Consider the following 15,205-nt stretch of genomic DNA (forward strand, 5'->3'; position numbering starts at 1 on the left):
TGCACACAGCTGAACAGTTTAACCTACAGGCAAAATGTGAAGGATCCTGATACTCTGTGCTTCTGAAGGCCTTGGTTAAAATCCTAATTTAAAAAGCCATATTGCAGTGGTTATAAGGAATGTGTAAATGCCTTGTAGACTAGAGTGTGTTGGTATGTTCAAGATACACAAACCCATTTCATTTAATAAGAGTACTTTGTGTTGGTACTGTTATGATAGCATTCCATTAGCTGATTCTGTGTTTGAGAAAACAAAATCTGTTCTTTTCCCACTTAATGGAATTTCCTTTTTGGAAGCTGTGTTGGTGGTGAGGCTGTTGGATTTACTTATTTTAAAATATCAGGAATTAAATGTGCCTTATTGGTGTTTTGGCTGGAATGCTCCTTTTAAATAGTTTCTTTTACTTTAGAGATCTCCAACTTGAGCAGTAAAGATATCCTTGTTTTGCCCCTTGATTTGACTGATAGAAGCTTCCATGAAACTGCAACTAAAACCGTTCTTCAGCATTTTGGCAGAGTGAGTTGAATTTTTGGGCTGTCCTTCTCTCTCTCTCCCCCCCCCCCCCCCCCGGTTACAACCACCCCCATCCCTCCACCTTTATTCTTTTCTGAATTATTGAAAATAAAAACAAAACCAAAGTTACCTACCCATTTTGTATGTTTATATGTGTATGCACACGTTTGTGTGGATATCAAGTCCTTGATCCTACAATTGTTTGCTTGTGGGCATGCCATTGACATCAGTGGGGGTTCTGCACAGGTGCAACAATGAGCAAATAACTTGAGTAAGGAGCTAAGAATCTAATTTGATTGTTCCTGATCTGTGGTTGTATAACCTCATTTCTAGATCCATACTGAAAATGGAATAACCATAACTGTGTGTGTATTGGTCTGAAAGTTGAACACAAGAAAGCAAATTCAGAGAGCTTCATGTCGCAGTGTTAGTAATATCTGTTTGAGTTATGCACAACAGAAATGTACATAACTCAAAAGCTGACTGTTCATATCAAGAATATGGGGTGGGGGGGAAACAAATAAAATATTTTCCTGTGTGTAGGTGTTCTGCTCCAGATGCCTGGCTCTGTGGTTGTCCCTTTAACTTCAAACATAGTCTGAAATCCAGGCAGTGTAATAAAGTGGGAAGTTTTAGATAGTGCCCATAGTCCCCTTGTCATTTTATGCTTTTACAGTCCTGTTTTTGTAGTTGTCTTTCTCTTCCCCCTCCCCCCCGCCCCCATTGCTATCTCCTCCAGTGGAACTCTGGGCAGACCTAAGAGTCAGCCCACATGGACCATCTTGCAGGACCAGGGCCTTAGATGTTACTAGCTACAAGATTATAGGCTTCTTTCATATTAAACTATCCTGCTATGTGGTTTCCATCTACCAGTGTTCCTCTAATGGACCTGGTCTACTGCTCAGCATAGTTACATTGAGCTATTTTTGTCAGGTTTTTTGCTAACCCAGCACCAAAATTAGCCAAACCTCAACTTAGACTTAATTGTTGTGGGTTTCTGCCACTAGAGTGACTAAAACATCTCCTGCAGCAGCTAATAGTGCCCCAATGCTACAAAAGCTAGATGATATTAGGGAGAGAAAAGCTGGGCAAGACTCGTGCTCCCTCAGAGAAAAAATGTTGGTGGTTAAGATTTGTATTAATTTGTTTCTTTTCTGAAGATTGACGTTTTGGTGAACAATGGTGGACGTTCCCAGCGCTCCCTGTTTGTGGATACGAAGGTGGATGTCTATGCTGCCATAATGGAACTTAATTACCTGGGTACAGTCTCCTTAACTAAACATGTCCTGAATCACATGGTCCAAAGGGAGAAAGGGAAGATTGTAACTGTGAGCAGTGTAATGGGCATCATGGGAGCCCCCCTCGCCACGGGATATTGTGCCAGCAAGCATGCCCTCCAGGTAAGCTAAATTCCATCTGGCGCCCTAAACTAGCAGTCTTGGAACATAGTGACCTTGTATCTCCAGGAAGCTTTATTGCTGGAGCAGCTAGTCCTTGCTGAAGCTTTTATTCCAACCAACATCCAGCAAGGAGAGAGACTTGGCTGAAGAAGTGTATGCTTATTGTGGGGCCCCTGCCTAAATATTTTAAAGCTCCTCAGAATTAACAGAAGGGGCTGGCTGTAGACAACACTCCCCTCCCAAACCTGGGCAAAACTGGTGACCAGGAAAAGTGTCTCCTTTCCATCCGTCCTTTCCTCTTTGGATAGCCAACAACTCACTGGTGGGGACTGCAGGGACCTCAGATAGGGCTAACAGATTTACAACTGAAATAAGATCACAATTTTTTCCCTGTCTGTCTTCCCAGGGTTTTTAGGTAAAATAGTATGGTAGTATTGGGATCCAAAACCCATGAGTTAGGCCCCCAAAATCATAGGCACCGACTCTGTGGGTGCTCTGGGGTTCAAGCACTCATGGAGGATGGGGGGGGGGAGAGAATAAGGGGTGCTCAGCACCCATGAGCCAGAGCTTAAGTGTGGAATGTGATGAGTTCCATGCTGCTAACAACTTCTGCTCTTGGGACAGGGAGCTTTTTTGTAAACAGAGGCAGGGTGATTAAGATAATTTAATGACAAGCCTTTTGTTAAGGATCATAAGATGATCCTGAAAGCAGTGCCAGACACTCTAGTTAAGGAAATAAAGGGTAGGAATAAATAGTCTATTTTCAGAATGAAGAGAAGTAAATAGTGGTGATCCCCAAGGGCATGGACTGGGACCAGTGCTGTTCAACCCATTCATAAATGATCTCTAAAAGGGTGTGACAGGGCAAGGCCAGATGGCTATAGAAAAGTAGTGGGAGATAAAGATATTAGCTCCAGGCTAAACAAATCCCTGGTACCAGGATAAGTGAAATGGCAGCTGCTCCAGGTCAATTAAGACACCTAGGGCCAATTAAGAACTTTCCAGAAGGCAGGGAGAAGACTCGGTTGATTGGGACACCTGGAGCCAATCAGGGGATGGCTGAAACTAGTTGAAAGCCTCCCAGTCAGTCAGGTGGGTGTGCATGTCAGGAGCTGTGGGAGGAAGTTGTGCTGTTGGAGAGACTGAGTAGTACACACCATATCAGGCACAAGGAAGGAGGCCCTGAGGGAAGAGTGAAGTGGAGCTTGAGGAAGTGCGGGCTGCTGTGGGGGAAGTAGCCCAGGGAATTGTACATGTCATGTTTCTAAAAGGTCAGCTACCATAGCTGATACTATTAGGGTCCCTGGGCTGGAGCCCGGAGTAGAGGGTGGGCCCGGGCTCTCCCCCCCCCCCCCCCCCTTGCTCCCTGATTAGTCACTGAGACTGGGAGACAACAGAGACTGTGCAAGACAGGATAACTTCTCCTCACCTCCCTCACTGGCTTATGATGAAAATGGCTCAGTAGACTGTGACCTTTGTCTCTAGAGAGAGAAGGGTTACGTGGAGGGCACAGTGAGCCTCTGAGGCTAGCGAAATCTGCCAGGAAATGCAGGACCCACGGAGGCAAGGACAGAGCTTTGTCACAAGGGGTAAACAGTGAGGTGGCAAAATTTGCAGATAGTTAAGTCCAAAGCAGACTGAAGAGTTACAAAGTGATCGCACAAAACTGGGTGCCTTGGCAACAAAATGGCGGATGAAATTACATGTTAAATGCAAAGTAATGCACAGGGCAAAATATAATTCCACTATACATATAAAATGATGGGGGGCCTAAATTAGCTGTTGCCCTTCAAGAAAGAGATCTTGGAGTCATAAATCTGCAGTACTCTGGAAGCCTGTGCCTCTATGATCCTGAACTGTGGAACACTCATTCTCCAGCTTCAAATGACTTAAAAATTATCTCCAGTCATCAATGGGACAAACGCAACTGAATAATGTAGCTGTCCTTAACGTGCATAAGACCATATCAGGGAACTAGATATCAAATAAGATTGCTGACCGTTTCATCCAGAAAGCTACAGTGAGACATAATGTCTTTAAACTGCAACGTTAGTGAAGACCGCTTGTAGGTGATTGCAATGATTTTAATATACTGTAATTCATGATGTAATTATGTAGTTCATAACTTAATTATTAAAATAGTAAAGATACCAACAATACACATTCAATAACTAGAATATAAAAGAAGTGTTTAAAATAGGCTGAAAATAGCCTCTCCCCTGCCCGCAAACTGGCAGAGCACTTCCTCCCTCCCCCAACACACACACCCCTTCAGAAACAGTCACTAGCAAAAACAAAAGTCCACACCTATGCCTAAAACCATAAGTGGTCAAAACATCACAAGAACTTGGGGGGAGGGGTGTATGTGTGTTTGTTTTTGTTTGTTTTTTAAATTCTTTGCCTTCTGGCTTTGGAGCCTTTAGGGTGCCCCCTTTCAAGCTTTTTCTGGCCCTTATGGTTTCAGAGAACTATTTATTTCTAATAATTGCTTGACTCCAGCAGCTGGGGCTTTAAGGAAGACTCCAAAAACCCCAAGACTTAATAAAATCCTAGGATTTGGCAATGCTGTATGTCAAGGGGCACAGTGAAATCCTCAAAAAAAAAAACAAAAAAAAAAACCCCCAGAAACCGTTGCTATAGGACATACTATATTACAGCCCTGTTTCCTTGCAAGGCTTTTTTTTATATTGGTGTGAATATAAAAGGGTTATGAACAACCTCAATTCCGAAGGTGTTTGTAATTCTGAGGGTCTACTGTACACTCTGTTCACTTTGATATGGGGGTTTCCTTATTTATATTTTGAAATAGAAATAATCCCCATCTGAGACCTACAGCCTTACTGGCTGAATTACATATATCCAAAGGAGAAAGCCATGAGTGGCAATGGGAACTCCTTGTGAAGAAGGGAATTGACATTCATGTTTATGGGCTAGAATAACTGAGGGAATTGTGAGCCCAGTCCTTTGAATTTTGAGCACTTTCATGACTTTCAAAGAGAATCTGTGGCTCATGGCACCTCATGAAGTACCTGGTATCTTTCAGCATCCTGCCCTTTATTCTCACCATTTCTTGCAACAAATTGGGGATGTGTATGTTTATCTTCACCAGTGTAGAAGGCTCTCAGAGCAATAGACCAAGAAACAATGTCTGTAAGGGTTGCATCTGAATTTGTATAACTTTATGGGGTTAGATATGATCTGCCTTCCACACTATTCTATGAACTGCTGCTAAAGTGTGATTTGTTTTCAACTTAAACTGCAGTGACTGTTCTAGTCAGTGACTTTGTAAAATGGCACCACCTTACTCAACACCTGACTTGAAGGTGCACATAGCAGATATTTGTTTAGTGTATGAAATACTATAAAGCAAAGGGCTGGCATAATAAGCCCGTCAATAAGCTATGAAAGAATGAGGCCAATTCTGTTGAGGAGGCACAAGACAGTTGTCAGGTGTTACTGAAAACTCTTACCACTGAAATCCTAGGTGGAGGTTCGAGCTCTCGATTAAAAAGTCAGCTTTTGACTTCTACACTGCGGAGAGCTGATCTGGAAGTCCATTGAGAGAAAAAGCATATAAACGTGAACACCCTCCCCCAGGATCATTTCTGTAGTCTTGTTTCTGACTGTGAACTCAATTCTGAATGCTTTTTTGTCTAAACACAATTTACCCATTGTATATCACTATGTGTGCACACAAGGTTCTCTAAATTCCTAGAATCATAAAATATTAGGGTTGGAAGAGACCTCAGGAGGTCATCTAGTCCCTAGATGTAGAGCACTTTGCAAGTGGTGGTAAGGTTGGGCTATTTATTTTAAAAAAAAAAAAAAAAAAAAAAAGCCCCAGGACACTGAAAGTTAACCTTAGCTTAATCTAACATTTGAAAGTATGGAAATGACCAATTAAAGCACTCCAACAATCTTAATCTATAGCAAAACAAGCCTCGAGTCGCCTTTCCTCTGTTTCTTTCACAGCTAAAGCCTGGTTCTACAAACTGCTATTCATATAGCTTCCCACAGGGTTGCAAAGCAGAGGGCTTTATCCTACAAGATGTAGTATTTATTTATTTAATTTTTACCAAAGGCTTTTAAGAAATTCAGGATAGGTTAGTGGATATCTTCTTGTAAGAGTCAATGTATTGATTCATTGACCACCCTACTACCATCCTCCTTTTGTCACATCACAGACATTTTAAGACGTTTGTATTCTTTAAAAGCACAAACCTTCAACTTGAAGACACTGTATTTGTAAAGACTTGTATGTATAATGCTAGTTAACGTGATGGCAGAGGAGCACCCTTACCTTAGGTTTTTGAAGTGGCTTTAATGCCATGATCTGGGTCTAGGAAGTTTGTCTACATGTAATTGCTTTGTATTTGTTGATTCTTAATTGGTGGCACATGGAGTCTTAATAAAGAATGTAGAATGATGGACTTCAGTATGCTCTTCATACAAATTCCTAATTTGATAATTGGTAGCACATGGTGCCTCAATGGCGCAATGACAGCCTTCGCTATTCACCCTAATTAGGCATTTGTATAATTGGTGGCACATGGAGTTGCACTAAAGAATGATTTGTGATGTCTTCGCATGCTGCCTAATCAAAAACTTCTAAAAGAGGTGCCTTTGCTAGACATAAAGGCTGCTAGTTCTTGCACAATAGCACTGCAATTAGGAGCAGAACAACTTAATGTTTGTGGTCATTGAGTTGAAAGTGCGTATGGATGGATAACACTTTCTGTTCTAACACCATCCTTCCACTCCGCAAATGCACTCCAGTGAGGGTGTCACCAGGGGCCAGTGTTAGGGTTGCTGGGTGCTTAACTGTGTATTTCTATACTTTCAAATGTTGGGCTTTCTTTGAAACCTATCCTAATATCTAGGTTTCTTTTTGACAGTGCTTGTCTTTTAATAGCAATAATATTATAAAATCACTAATCTGTACTCTCAGCCACTGCAAACCCCCAGTAAAAACCACAGCAGCGAGTCTCAGAGCCCAGGTCAGTGGACTCAGGATCTGAGATTCTGTCTACACTGCGCTTCGGAGGTGTGATTGCAGCAAGCATAGACATACCCAAGCTAGTTTTGATCAAAGCTAGATCAGGTAGCCGTAGCAGTGAAGTCTTGACAGCACAGGCTACCCTCATCCACTCAGGACCCTGGGTAGGTGCTTTGAATGGCTACCACCCATGCTGCCACGTTTCACTGCTGCTGTTCAAAGCTAGCTTGAGTAACCAGCTAGATCTTGCTACACATGCTGCCATCACACCACCTGATTACAATGTAGACCTATATCTTGTGTTTGTAATTAAAGCGCAGCTTCGCTCTTGCATTTGTCTGCAGTGTGTTCAAGTCGGAGCCCAGTCCAGCTCCAAGTGAAGCCAAGGGCAAAATTCTCTATTGAATTCAGTGGTGCAGAATTGGACACTTAAAGCACTTGGTCCAAGGTCTTGTTGAACAATGTTTCTCTCTGTGACATTACACCCCATATTCTTCATAGAAATATCTTAATTGTGCCATATTCATATTATATGTCTTATGCAAGATGGGGCATGTGAGGTGTCCTAGAAAAGGTCCATTTACTGAATGTATTTATCCAATTTGTATGCATGTGTCTTTTCTGTATCTAAAGTTAGTTGTAATTGTTACCCACACAGAAATATTGTCTATGTATGTGCTTGGGAAACTCCCACCAGAATCAGCCTTAATGGGCTATTAGGAAAAGCCAATGAGTGTTCAAAGATGTGGACCCCCCCATCTTCCCAAGAATTCCTTCCTATGGACCTTGCAATTAAACATTGTCTCATGGTTGCCCTGACACTGCAAGGTCATGTGATAATATCACCTGGTACAAAATACCACCTTGGGCGCTCCTGGTACTTTTCCACTAGAAACAAAGGCTTCCCACCTTATGTAAATTCTATTTAAGGCTGGGAAGCAAGGCAATCTGGACTGTCCTCTGTTGCCTTCCCAGGAAGGAAGACTGATAAAAACACCTGAAAGGAAAGGCAGAGTTAAGTCCATGCTGAGACAGGGTCTAGTCTGTAAAGGGAAATAACCGGAACTCTAAGTTCCGGAAACTCTGCAACTCTCCTAAAATAACATTTAAGGTGAAAAATTACACTTTGTAACCTGTTTCTTGAGTGTATTAAGCTTAGTTTGTGTGTTTTATTTTCTCAGTAATCTGCTTTGTTCTGTTTGCTATCCCTTATAATGACTTAAAATTTACCTTTTGTAGTTAATAAACTTATTTCTTGTTCATAACATAACCCAGTTTGTGCAATTCATAGCTGGGGAGAGGGGCAAGAAGCTGTGCATCTCTCTTTCCACATTGAGGGAGAGGGTGATTTTTATGAGCTTGCGCTGTGCAGATTTTTCTGTACAGCACAAGACAATATTATTTTGGGTTTACTCCCCAAAGGGCATGTGCACATGAGTACTGGGTGAATCCCAAAGCTGATTCCTCCCACACAGAGTTGATCTCCATGTCTGTGCCCATTTGCAGATGGGTGTCCCTACCTGTGTGTGCTGGAGAAAGCTTGAGGGCCGGGCACAGCTAGGACAGGGTGGGGAAACCCAGGCCGGTGGAATGGATGGAACCAGTAGGACTCTAGCACATTAGGTGGCATCCTGGATGGGGGGTCCAACCTGTCACACCCTCCTCCCTGTGACACAAAATCCTTGTCCTTTACTTAAAACATGACAGAAACTATTCTTTACTCTCTGCATAGGCGTTGGGAGAAGCAATAGGCATTTGTTTGCAGTAGTCTACTCCTTTCTGTGATTCTGCAGTTCTTAGTCCTGCACAGCTCTCTTTGATAAAACATCAGGAGCCTTGATTCTCTGAGGCACTGAGCACTATGTGCTGCCATTAACTTCGCTTGGTGCTAGAGATGCTTAGTACCTCTAAAATTCAGGCCCCATAATACTTTGTTGGTGGGCATTGTGCAGACCTGAGAGCTGCAAGAGTGGGGAAAGCTTCTGGTATAGAGACCCTTGTGCTTCTGAGAGCTGACGGAAAGAGGCATCAGTGACTGCAGACAATCTCTTACTATCCAAGCCCTTTAGCTGTAGACTGAACTAGGAGTAAATATTCAAAGTGGTCACTGAACATGAAAGATTGAAGACTGGTGGTGGTGATTGCATTTAGTACAATACCTGGAACTTCTACAGCAGAGTTAGAGCTTAATGCTCATTAAAATAAGTGAAACCTCACAATACCACAGTGAACTACATAAACATTATCCTCATTCTATTAATGGGGAAACTGAGGCATGGGGCAATAACAACATAACTTCCTTTCTTCTAGGGTTTCTTTAATTCTCTTCGGCCTGAACTTGGTGAATACCCAGAGATAATTATTACCACCATCTGTCCAGGACCTGTCCAATCCAAAATTATACACAATGTCTTTACTGAAGACCTCTCAAAGGTAAGGAGCAGATATTTCCCTGCTGAAACTCTGCTACAGTAGAAGCTGATTCTGTTAGCGCCCAGTAAAACTATCATTTTTCAATGTAGAACTGAGCTCCTTCCTGCTGGCAAACACTAAGCTTCCAGCAGTAAAGAGATGAATAACCTACAGTGTAATAAAGGAACATTATATAGGCCCAGATTTTTAAAGGTATTTAGGCACTGTGGTGCTCAGCGTTGCAATGCCTAACAGATTTAGGAGTCTAAAATATTTTTATAAGTGATTTAGGCATTTAGGAGCCTAAAATCCCATTGTCAATGGGATTTTAGGCTTCTAAATCAGTTAGTCATTGCAACGCTGAACACCACCATGTCTAAATACCTTTAAAAATCTGGGCCTTCGTCCCTAACTTCATATAGAATCACATCCTTACTCACCTTTGCAAATGGTGAACCTTCCCTTTCCTACATGCGCAGGTGTGTTAATTCCTTTGTAGGTGATTGATTTGGTGTACACTCTCCCATTCTGGGCAACTTGGTACCTGCCACTATGCAGCCATCCAGTGGTTGCAAACTCCCTGTACAGTCACCTTTTACTCACAGAATCACCCTGTTCTCTTGCATACAAACCCTTTTGCAGCTGCAAGGGAAGGGTCTGGATTAGTCCCACAGAACTTTGAAATGCAGAATACATTAGCTCAACACACAAAGTTCCCTATTCTGTTGACTCTATGATGCAATCATTGGTAAAGCTCCTTCTGTCATCAACTTCAAGGCATTCATTCTTATTTCCTATGGAAAGCCAAGGAAAATCTCTCAAGTTTCAAAACTCTTTCAGCTAAACAATCCAGCAAAAAAAAAACCCTAGTAACTGAAATTGGTAAACATTTTTTTGTTGTTGTCTACAAACTACCCAGCAAACATAATACCTAGGGTAATTCCATGCCATGTGGGGAACAGTCCACCTCTCCTGTACATTCGAGCCAGGGTCTGGCAGGTGTTTGTGTAACTGTATTTTCACAAAAAATAAAACATTGTGTCTAAAGCTATTTATTCTATTAAAACTCCACTGAGAGCAAAACCTTCATTTGAGTCTTAAAAATAAAAAATTTCTCAGATGCCTGGGGAAAAGAAGTCTGGTCCTGCCTCCCTCCACAACCAATCAATCAGGGAGTGTTTTCCTTAGCAGCCTGCCCTAGGGTCCTTTTCACTCCTGGAATCGGAAAGCAGACTATTACCAACAGCTTCTGCTGCAGCGAAGCCTGGTGCCGTGGACCACCTAATGGTGCAGTGTACTTAATTTCTCAGTTGCAGTATAGTAAACTTAAATATCCACTCTGAAATGCAGTATGTGCTTTTATATTATACCAAATTATAAACCATGTTTAAGTATGTCAGATTTTGGACCTAATTGGGTTTTAAAGAAAGGTTCAAAGGCTGGTAAAATTTAAATACTTATCATAGCATTAGCATGTAAGATTGCAAAGCATTCTGGTTGGGCTTTTTGACAGGGAAGTGTCCTTGATGTGAACATGGGGCTCAGTGGTGTGGGGTTCCTTTTTGGGAAGGTAGGCCTAGGGCTAAGAGGGTCTCATAAAGGACACTCAAAACAAGTGTGCATATAACACACATCTTTCACCTTCATCACAGCCAGATTCAACACATCTTAAATGAACTAGAACAGCTATAATATCCTGGTCAAGAGCATCTCCTGCTTTCTATTTGCTGAAACTATGTAAGGCAAGGCTCCTGCCAGCAGTGGAAGCCTTCACTGGCATATCAACACAATTCACAGTAGCTTCTTTAGAATTCTAGTCCTCAAGCCTGCAGTGTGGTGGGACTGCTGACCTCTGACTTCAATACCAGTAAATCCAATTTTATTCAGCCCTGCAATATCAAGTTGTCTAACAGCTGAACTGACTTCTTCTCAGTGATTGGAGGCTTAATTTATGAGCACAATGTCTCAGCTTAAAAGCCACCATAAAGGGAGATGGCATAAAAAAAGATTAGTGTGCTTTACTTATTCATGACTCTTAAATGAAGCTGTTCCCACTCAGAAATCAATACAAGATTAATATTCTAGAACGAGGGGGCTGGAGCAGACCCCCCCCCGAAGAATCCATGTGGTTCTGCTGTGTGGAAGAGAGGCTGAAATGTCTGAATGTGTAGCAAATGCATACACTCTGCATGGAGCCCAGTTCAATCGTTCCCTTTTCAGACAGTAGCAGGTATAGGCCCAAGGTTGCTATGCACATCTTTCAGCCCACTGCCATGCATTAGGATGACACAGGGCCAGGTAGCTGTTGGGATGAAGTAGCCTGGTAGAGCAGCTGTAGCCTTTGGAGGAAAATTACTTCTCCTTAGCACACACATCTAGCTGCTTGGGTGGGGCTTTGGGCCAAGGGGCATTATATAGGCTTCATTTACCCAAAGTCCTACACTATTCATCTAAAATAAATAGAGACTGGTCCTCGGGCCAGCCTACTTTGCCAGAAGCCACAAGAGACTTTATTTTATTATCCTTAGGGATACATATGCAGTGAGCTATGATCCATTTAAAACCAAAGTATAACTCCCCCTTAAGGATGCAGCATAAATGAGGGAAGAAGGGAGAACAGCACTGAGGTAGAAATTTAGTTTTAAATTATGTATATAGTGCCTAAATGCTCTGATGATGGGTACACAGGAAATCCAAAGATGGGGGAACGAAGTAATTTTCTTGATGCAAAAGTTCTGTAGCATTTCATCATTCCTCTTTTCTTCCCAGTCACTAGAAAACACCGGTGATCAGTCCCACAAAATGCCAACTGATCGCTGCGTTCGGCTTACATTGGTCAGCATGGTAAATGATCTGAAAGAAGCCTGGATCAGCGATCACCCATATCTAGCAGTCTGCTACCTTTGGCAATATGCACCCACCTGGGCATGGTGGCTTATGAACAAGATGGGCAAAATAAGAATACAAAACTTCAAGCGTGGAGTGGTAAGCCATTCCTAAGCGGGTGTTTTTGTATATCCTTTCCTCTCTCTGTAGAGAGACTTTAGCCATCAGTGTAGGCTGCAATCTGAGTCTGCTGTTCATCTTCCTCCCTGCTTGGTACCACATTTGGACACTACACGAGAATATACAGCCCCATGGGTTATTGCTGTTCAAGCAGCAGAACAGTGAAGTTAGTATGCTTATGAAAAAACATTTCACCTCAAATGTATCTAGTCTGCACTGCAGAAATGTGGGTTCAGAGCTGGATACTGAGCAGCTGCTATAGACCTGGCCTGCACTATTCTCTGTCACTACTATAATATTTAAAGTGACTTGAGCAATATATTTGAAATTCAGACAGGCTGACAATCTCTCACTTCCTTGCAAGTAGGACTTGTGTCACATACTTTAAGCTGTGTCTGAGACAAAAGCCTCATTTTAGGCAAAAAAACCTGTATTAAGCACTCTAAAGCCAAGCAGCAAAAGTTTCATGTGCACACTTAAAGCTGTCCTCCTGCACAACTGTATTGTCAGTATCTGATCACATACTAATACAAGTAGAATGAGATTTTTTTAACTCTGTCTTGTGTGAAGGATTTCCAAATGAAATAGAAAATGGAGGAAAACACTGGTTAAAAGGTGTTGTGTTCTCATTATTACAGGATGCTGATGTCTCCTACTCTCAAAAGAAGAAAGCTTGAGGAGAAACCTGCACAAAACCCCACTAAACCAAACTAGTAGCTGTAGCTGGGGGAGTGTTCTGTCCTCTATTCATCTTTGCAAGTTAAGGCCTTTTTTAATTATTCCTTATTTTTTTTGCTATCATGTAACCTGACAACTGCAACCTAATGTGATTGTAAGAACATTTATTGAATAAAAGCATGTCTCTAAACATATCTGCTTTACCTTTGCAGGGCCTTCTATAAAGTCATTCTTTAGGTTTATAAAAACTATGGTAGGAGGACAGGAACCCTATTGTGATATTTCTGCTGCCATGAATTTACCCAGTAAGCTACTTGATCTTGTTTCCACCATTCTCACACCTTACAGACCCCACCCACCAGCCCAGATTCTTCCCTTCATAGAATCATAGAATATCAGGGTTGGAAGGGACCCCTGAAGGTCATCTAGTCCAACCCCCTGCTCGAAGCAGGACCAATTCCCAGTTAAATCATCCCAGCCAGGGCTTTGTCAAGCCTGACCTTAAAAACCTCTAAGGAAGGAGATTCTACCACCTCCCTAGGTAACGCATTCCAGTGTTTCACCACCCTCTTAGTGAAAAAGTTTTTCCTAATATCCAACCTAAACCTCCCCCACTGCAACTTGAGACCGTTACTCCTCGTTCTGTCCTCTTCTACCACTGAGAACAGTCTAGAGCCATCCTCTTTGGAACCCCCTTTCAGGTAGTTGAAAGCAGCTATCAAATCCCCCCTCATTCTTCTCTTCTGCAGGCTAAACAATCCCAGCTCCCTCAGCCTCTCCTCATAAGTCATGTGTTCTAGACCCCTAATCATTTTTGTTGCCCTTTGCTGGACTCTCTCCAAATTATCCACATCCTTCTTGTAGTGTGGGGCCCAAAACTGGACACAGTACTCCAGATGAGGCCTCACCAATGTCGAATAGAGGGGAACGATCACGTCCCTCGATCTGCTCGCTATGCCCCTACTTATACATTCCAAAATGCCATTGGCCTTCTTGGCAACAAGGGCACACTGCTGACTCATATCCAGCTTCTCGTCCACTGTCACCCCTAGGTCCTTTTCCGCAGAACTGCTGCCTAGCCATTCGGTCCCTAGTCTGTAGCGGTGCATTGGATTCTTCCATCCTAAGTGCAGGACCCTGCACTTATCCTTATTGAACCTCATCAGATTTCTTTTGGCCCAATCCTCCAATTTGTCTAGGTCCTTCTGTATCCTATCCCTCCCCTCCAGCTTATCTACCACTCCTCCCAGTTTAGTATCATCCGCAAATTTGCTGAGAGTGCAATCCACACCATCCTCCAGATCATTTATGAAGATATTGAACAAAACCGGCCCCAGGACCGACCCTTGGGGCACTCCACTTGATACCGGCTGCCAACTAGACATGGAGCCATTGATCACTACCCTTCCCGGAGCCTAAAGGTCCCTAGCCATTCAGGACCAATATCAACCAATGCATGAAGGGGAAGAGTGTCTATTGCTTGTAGGGGCTGCTCTGGAAGGGCAGCTCTGGGGCTGGATAACTTGTGCACACATCTGATCAGTCTGGATAGTAGGGGATGCAGCAGGCTTGTAGCTTTCCCCATAGCCCTGCATTGTTTAGGAGAAGGCACTTCCCCTCTCTACATCAGGGAGAAGTAATTGTCAGCTGAGCCCTCTCTCCTTTTAGTAGTCCACGCAGGTAGTTAAGGTGAATAGTTCTAAATGTCTCAGCTGTATTGGACACCAAGTCAGCATCTCCTGCTAGGAGATCTCCTTCCTGTTAGTACATAGGAAAGTGGAGGAGTCTGACTGCCCTGCTGAAGGGCTTGAGCAGTCAAAGAGATTCAAGTGAAATAGCTTTACACATCTATTGTCCAGCAAAGTAGCAGTTCTCAACCAGGAATCTAGAGGCCACAGGGCCTTGGGGCTGAAGTCCAGTGCCCTATTGCCCTCTATGGGGCTAAAGCTGGGGGTGGAGTTGGGAGGGAGCTGCAGGGGGAGAGACACAGGGACTGCAAGGGGGAGCCTTCCTGGCACACAGCCCCTAGTTACCCTTCTCCCTGCATTCTGAACTACCCCCCTGCCTGCATACAGCCCCTATAATGGTTTGTTTACACTGGGGGAGGGGAAAGCCTGGAGTAGCTAGTGTGCCTTTCTATAGAAACACTCCAAGGCTTCCTTTGTGAAAGGGCAGCAGGTAATACACATTAAAAAAATGA

The 15,205-nt window shown here is 43.0% G+C and overlaps 1 protein-coding gene across 2 annotated transcripts in view; it reads left to right on the forward strand.

Moving 5' to 3' along the window:
* DHRS7 (dehydrogenase/reductase 7) overlaps positions 1–13,199 on the forward strand; it is a 35,790-nt gene extending 22,591 nt beyond the window's left edge. For both annotated transcript variants that reach the window (XM_077819532.1, XM_077819533.1), the window contains exons 3-7: positions 410–516; positions 1,674–1,913; positions 9,220–9,342; positions 12,091–12,306; positions 12,966–13,199. In XM_077819532.1, coding sequence (XP_077675658.1) covers positions 410–516; positions 1,674–1,913; positions 9,220–9,342; positions 12,091–12,306; positions 12,966–13,004 — 725 coding nt within the window. In that variant the 3' untranslated portion in view covers positions 13,005–13,199. The remainder of the gene's footprint in view (positions 1–409; positions 517–1,673; positions 1,914–9,219; positions 9,343–12,090; positions 12,307–12,965) is intronic.
* Positions 13,200–15,205: the final 2,006 nt, after the last annotated feature.

The sequence above is a fragment of the Eretmochelys imbricata genome, chromosome 6 (assembly GCF_965152235.1).
Source record: "Eretmochelys imbricata isolate rEreImb1 chromosome 6, rEreImb1.hap1, whole genome shotgun sequence".
Taxonomy (NCBI): Eukaryota; Metazoa; Chordata; order Testudines; family Cheloniidae; genus Eretmochelys; species Eretmochelys imbricata.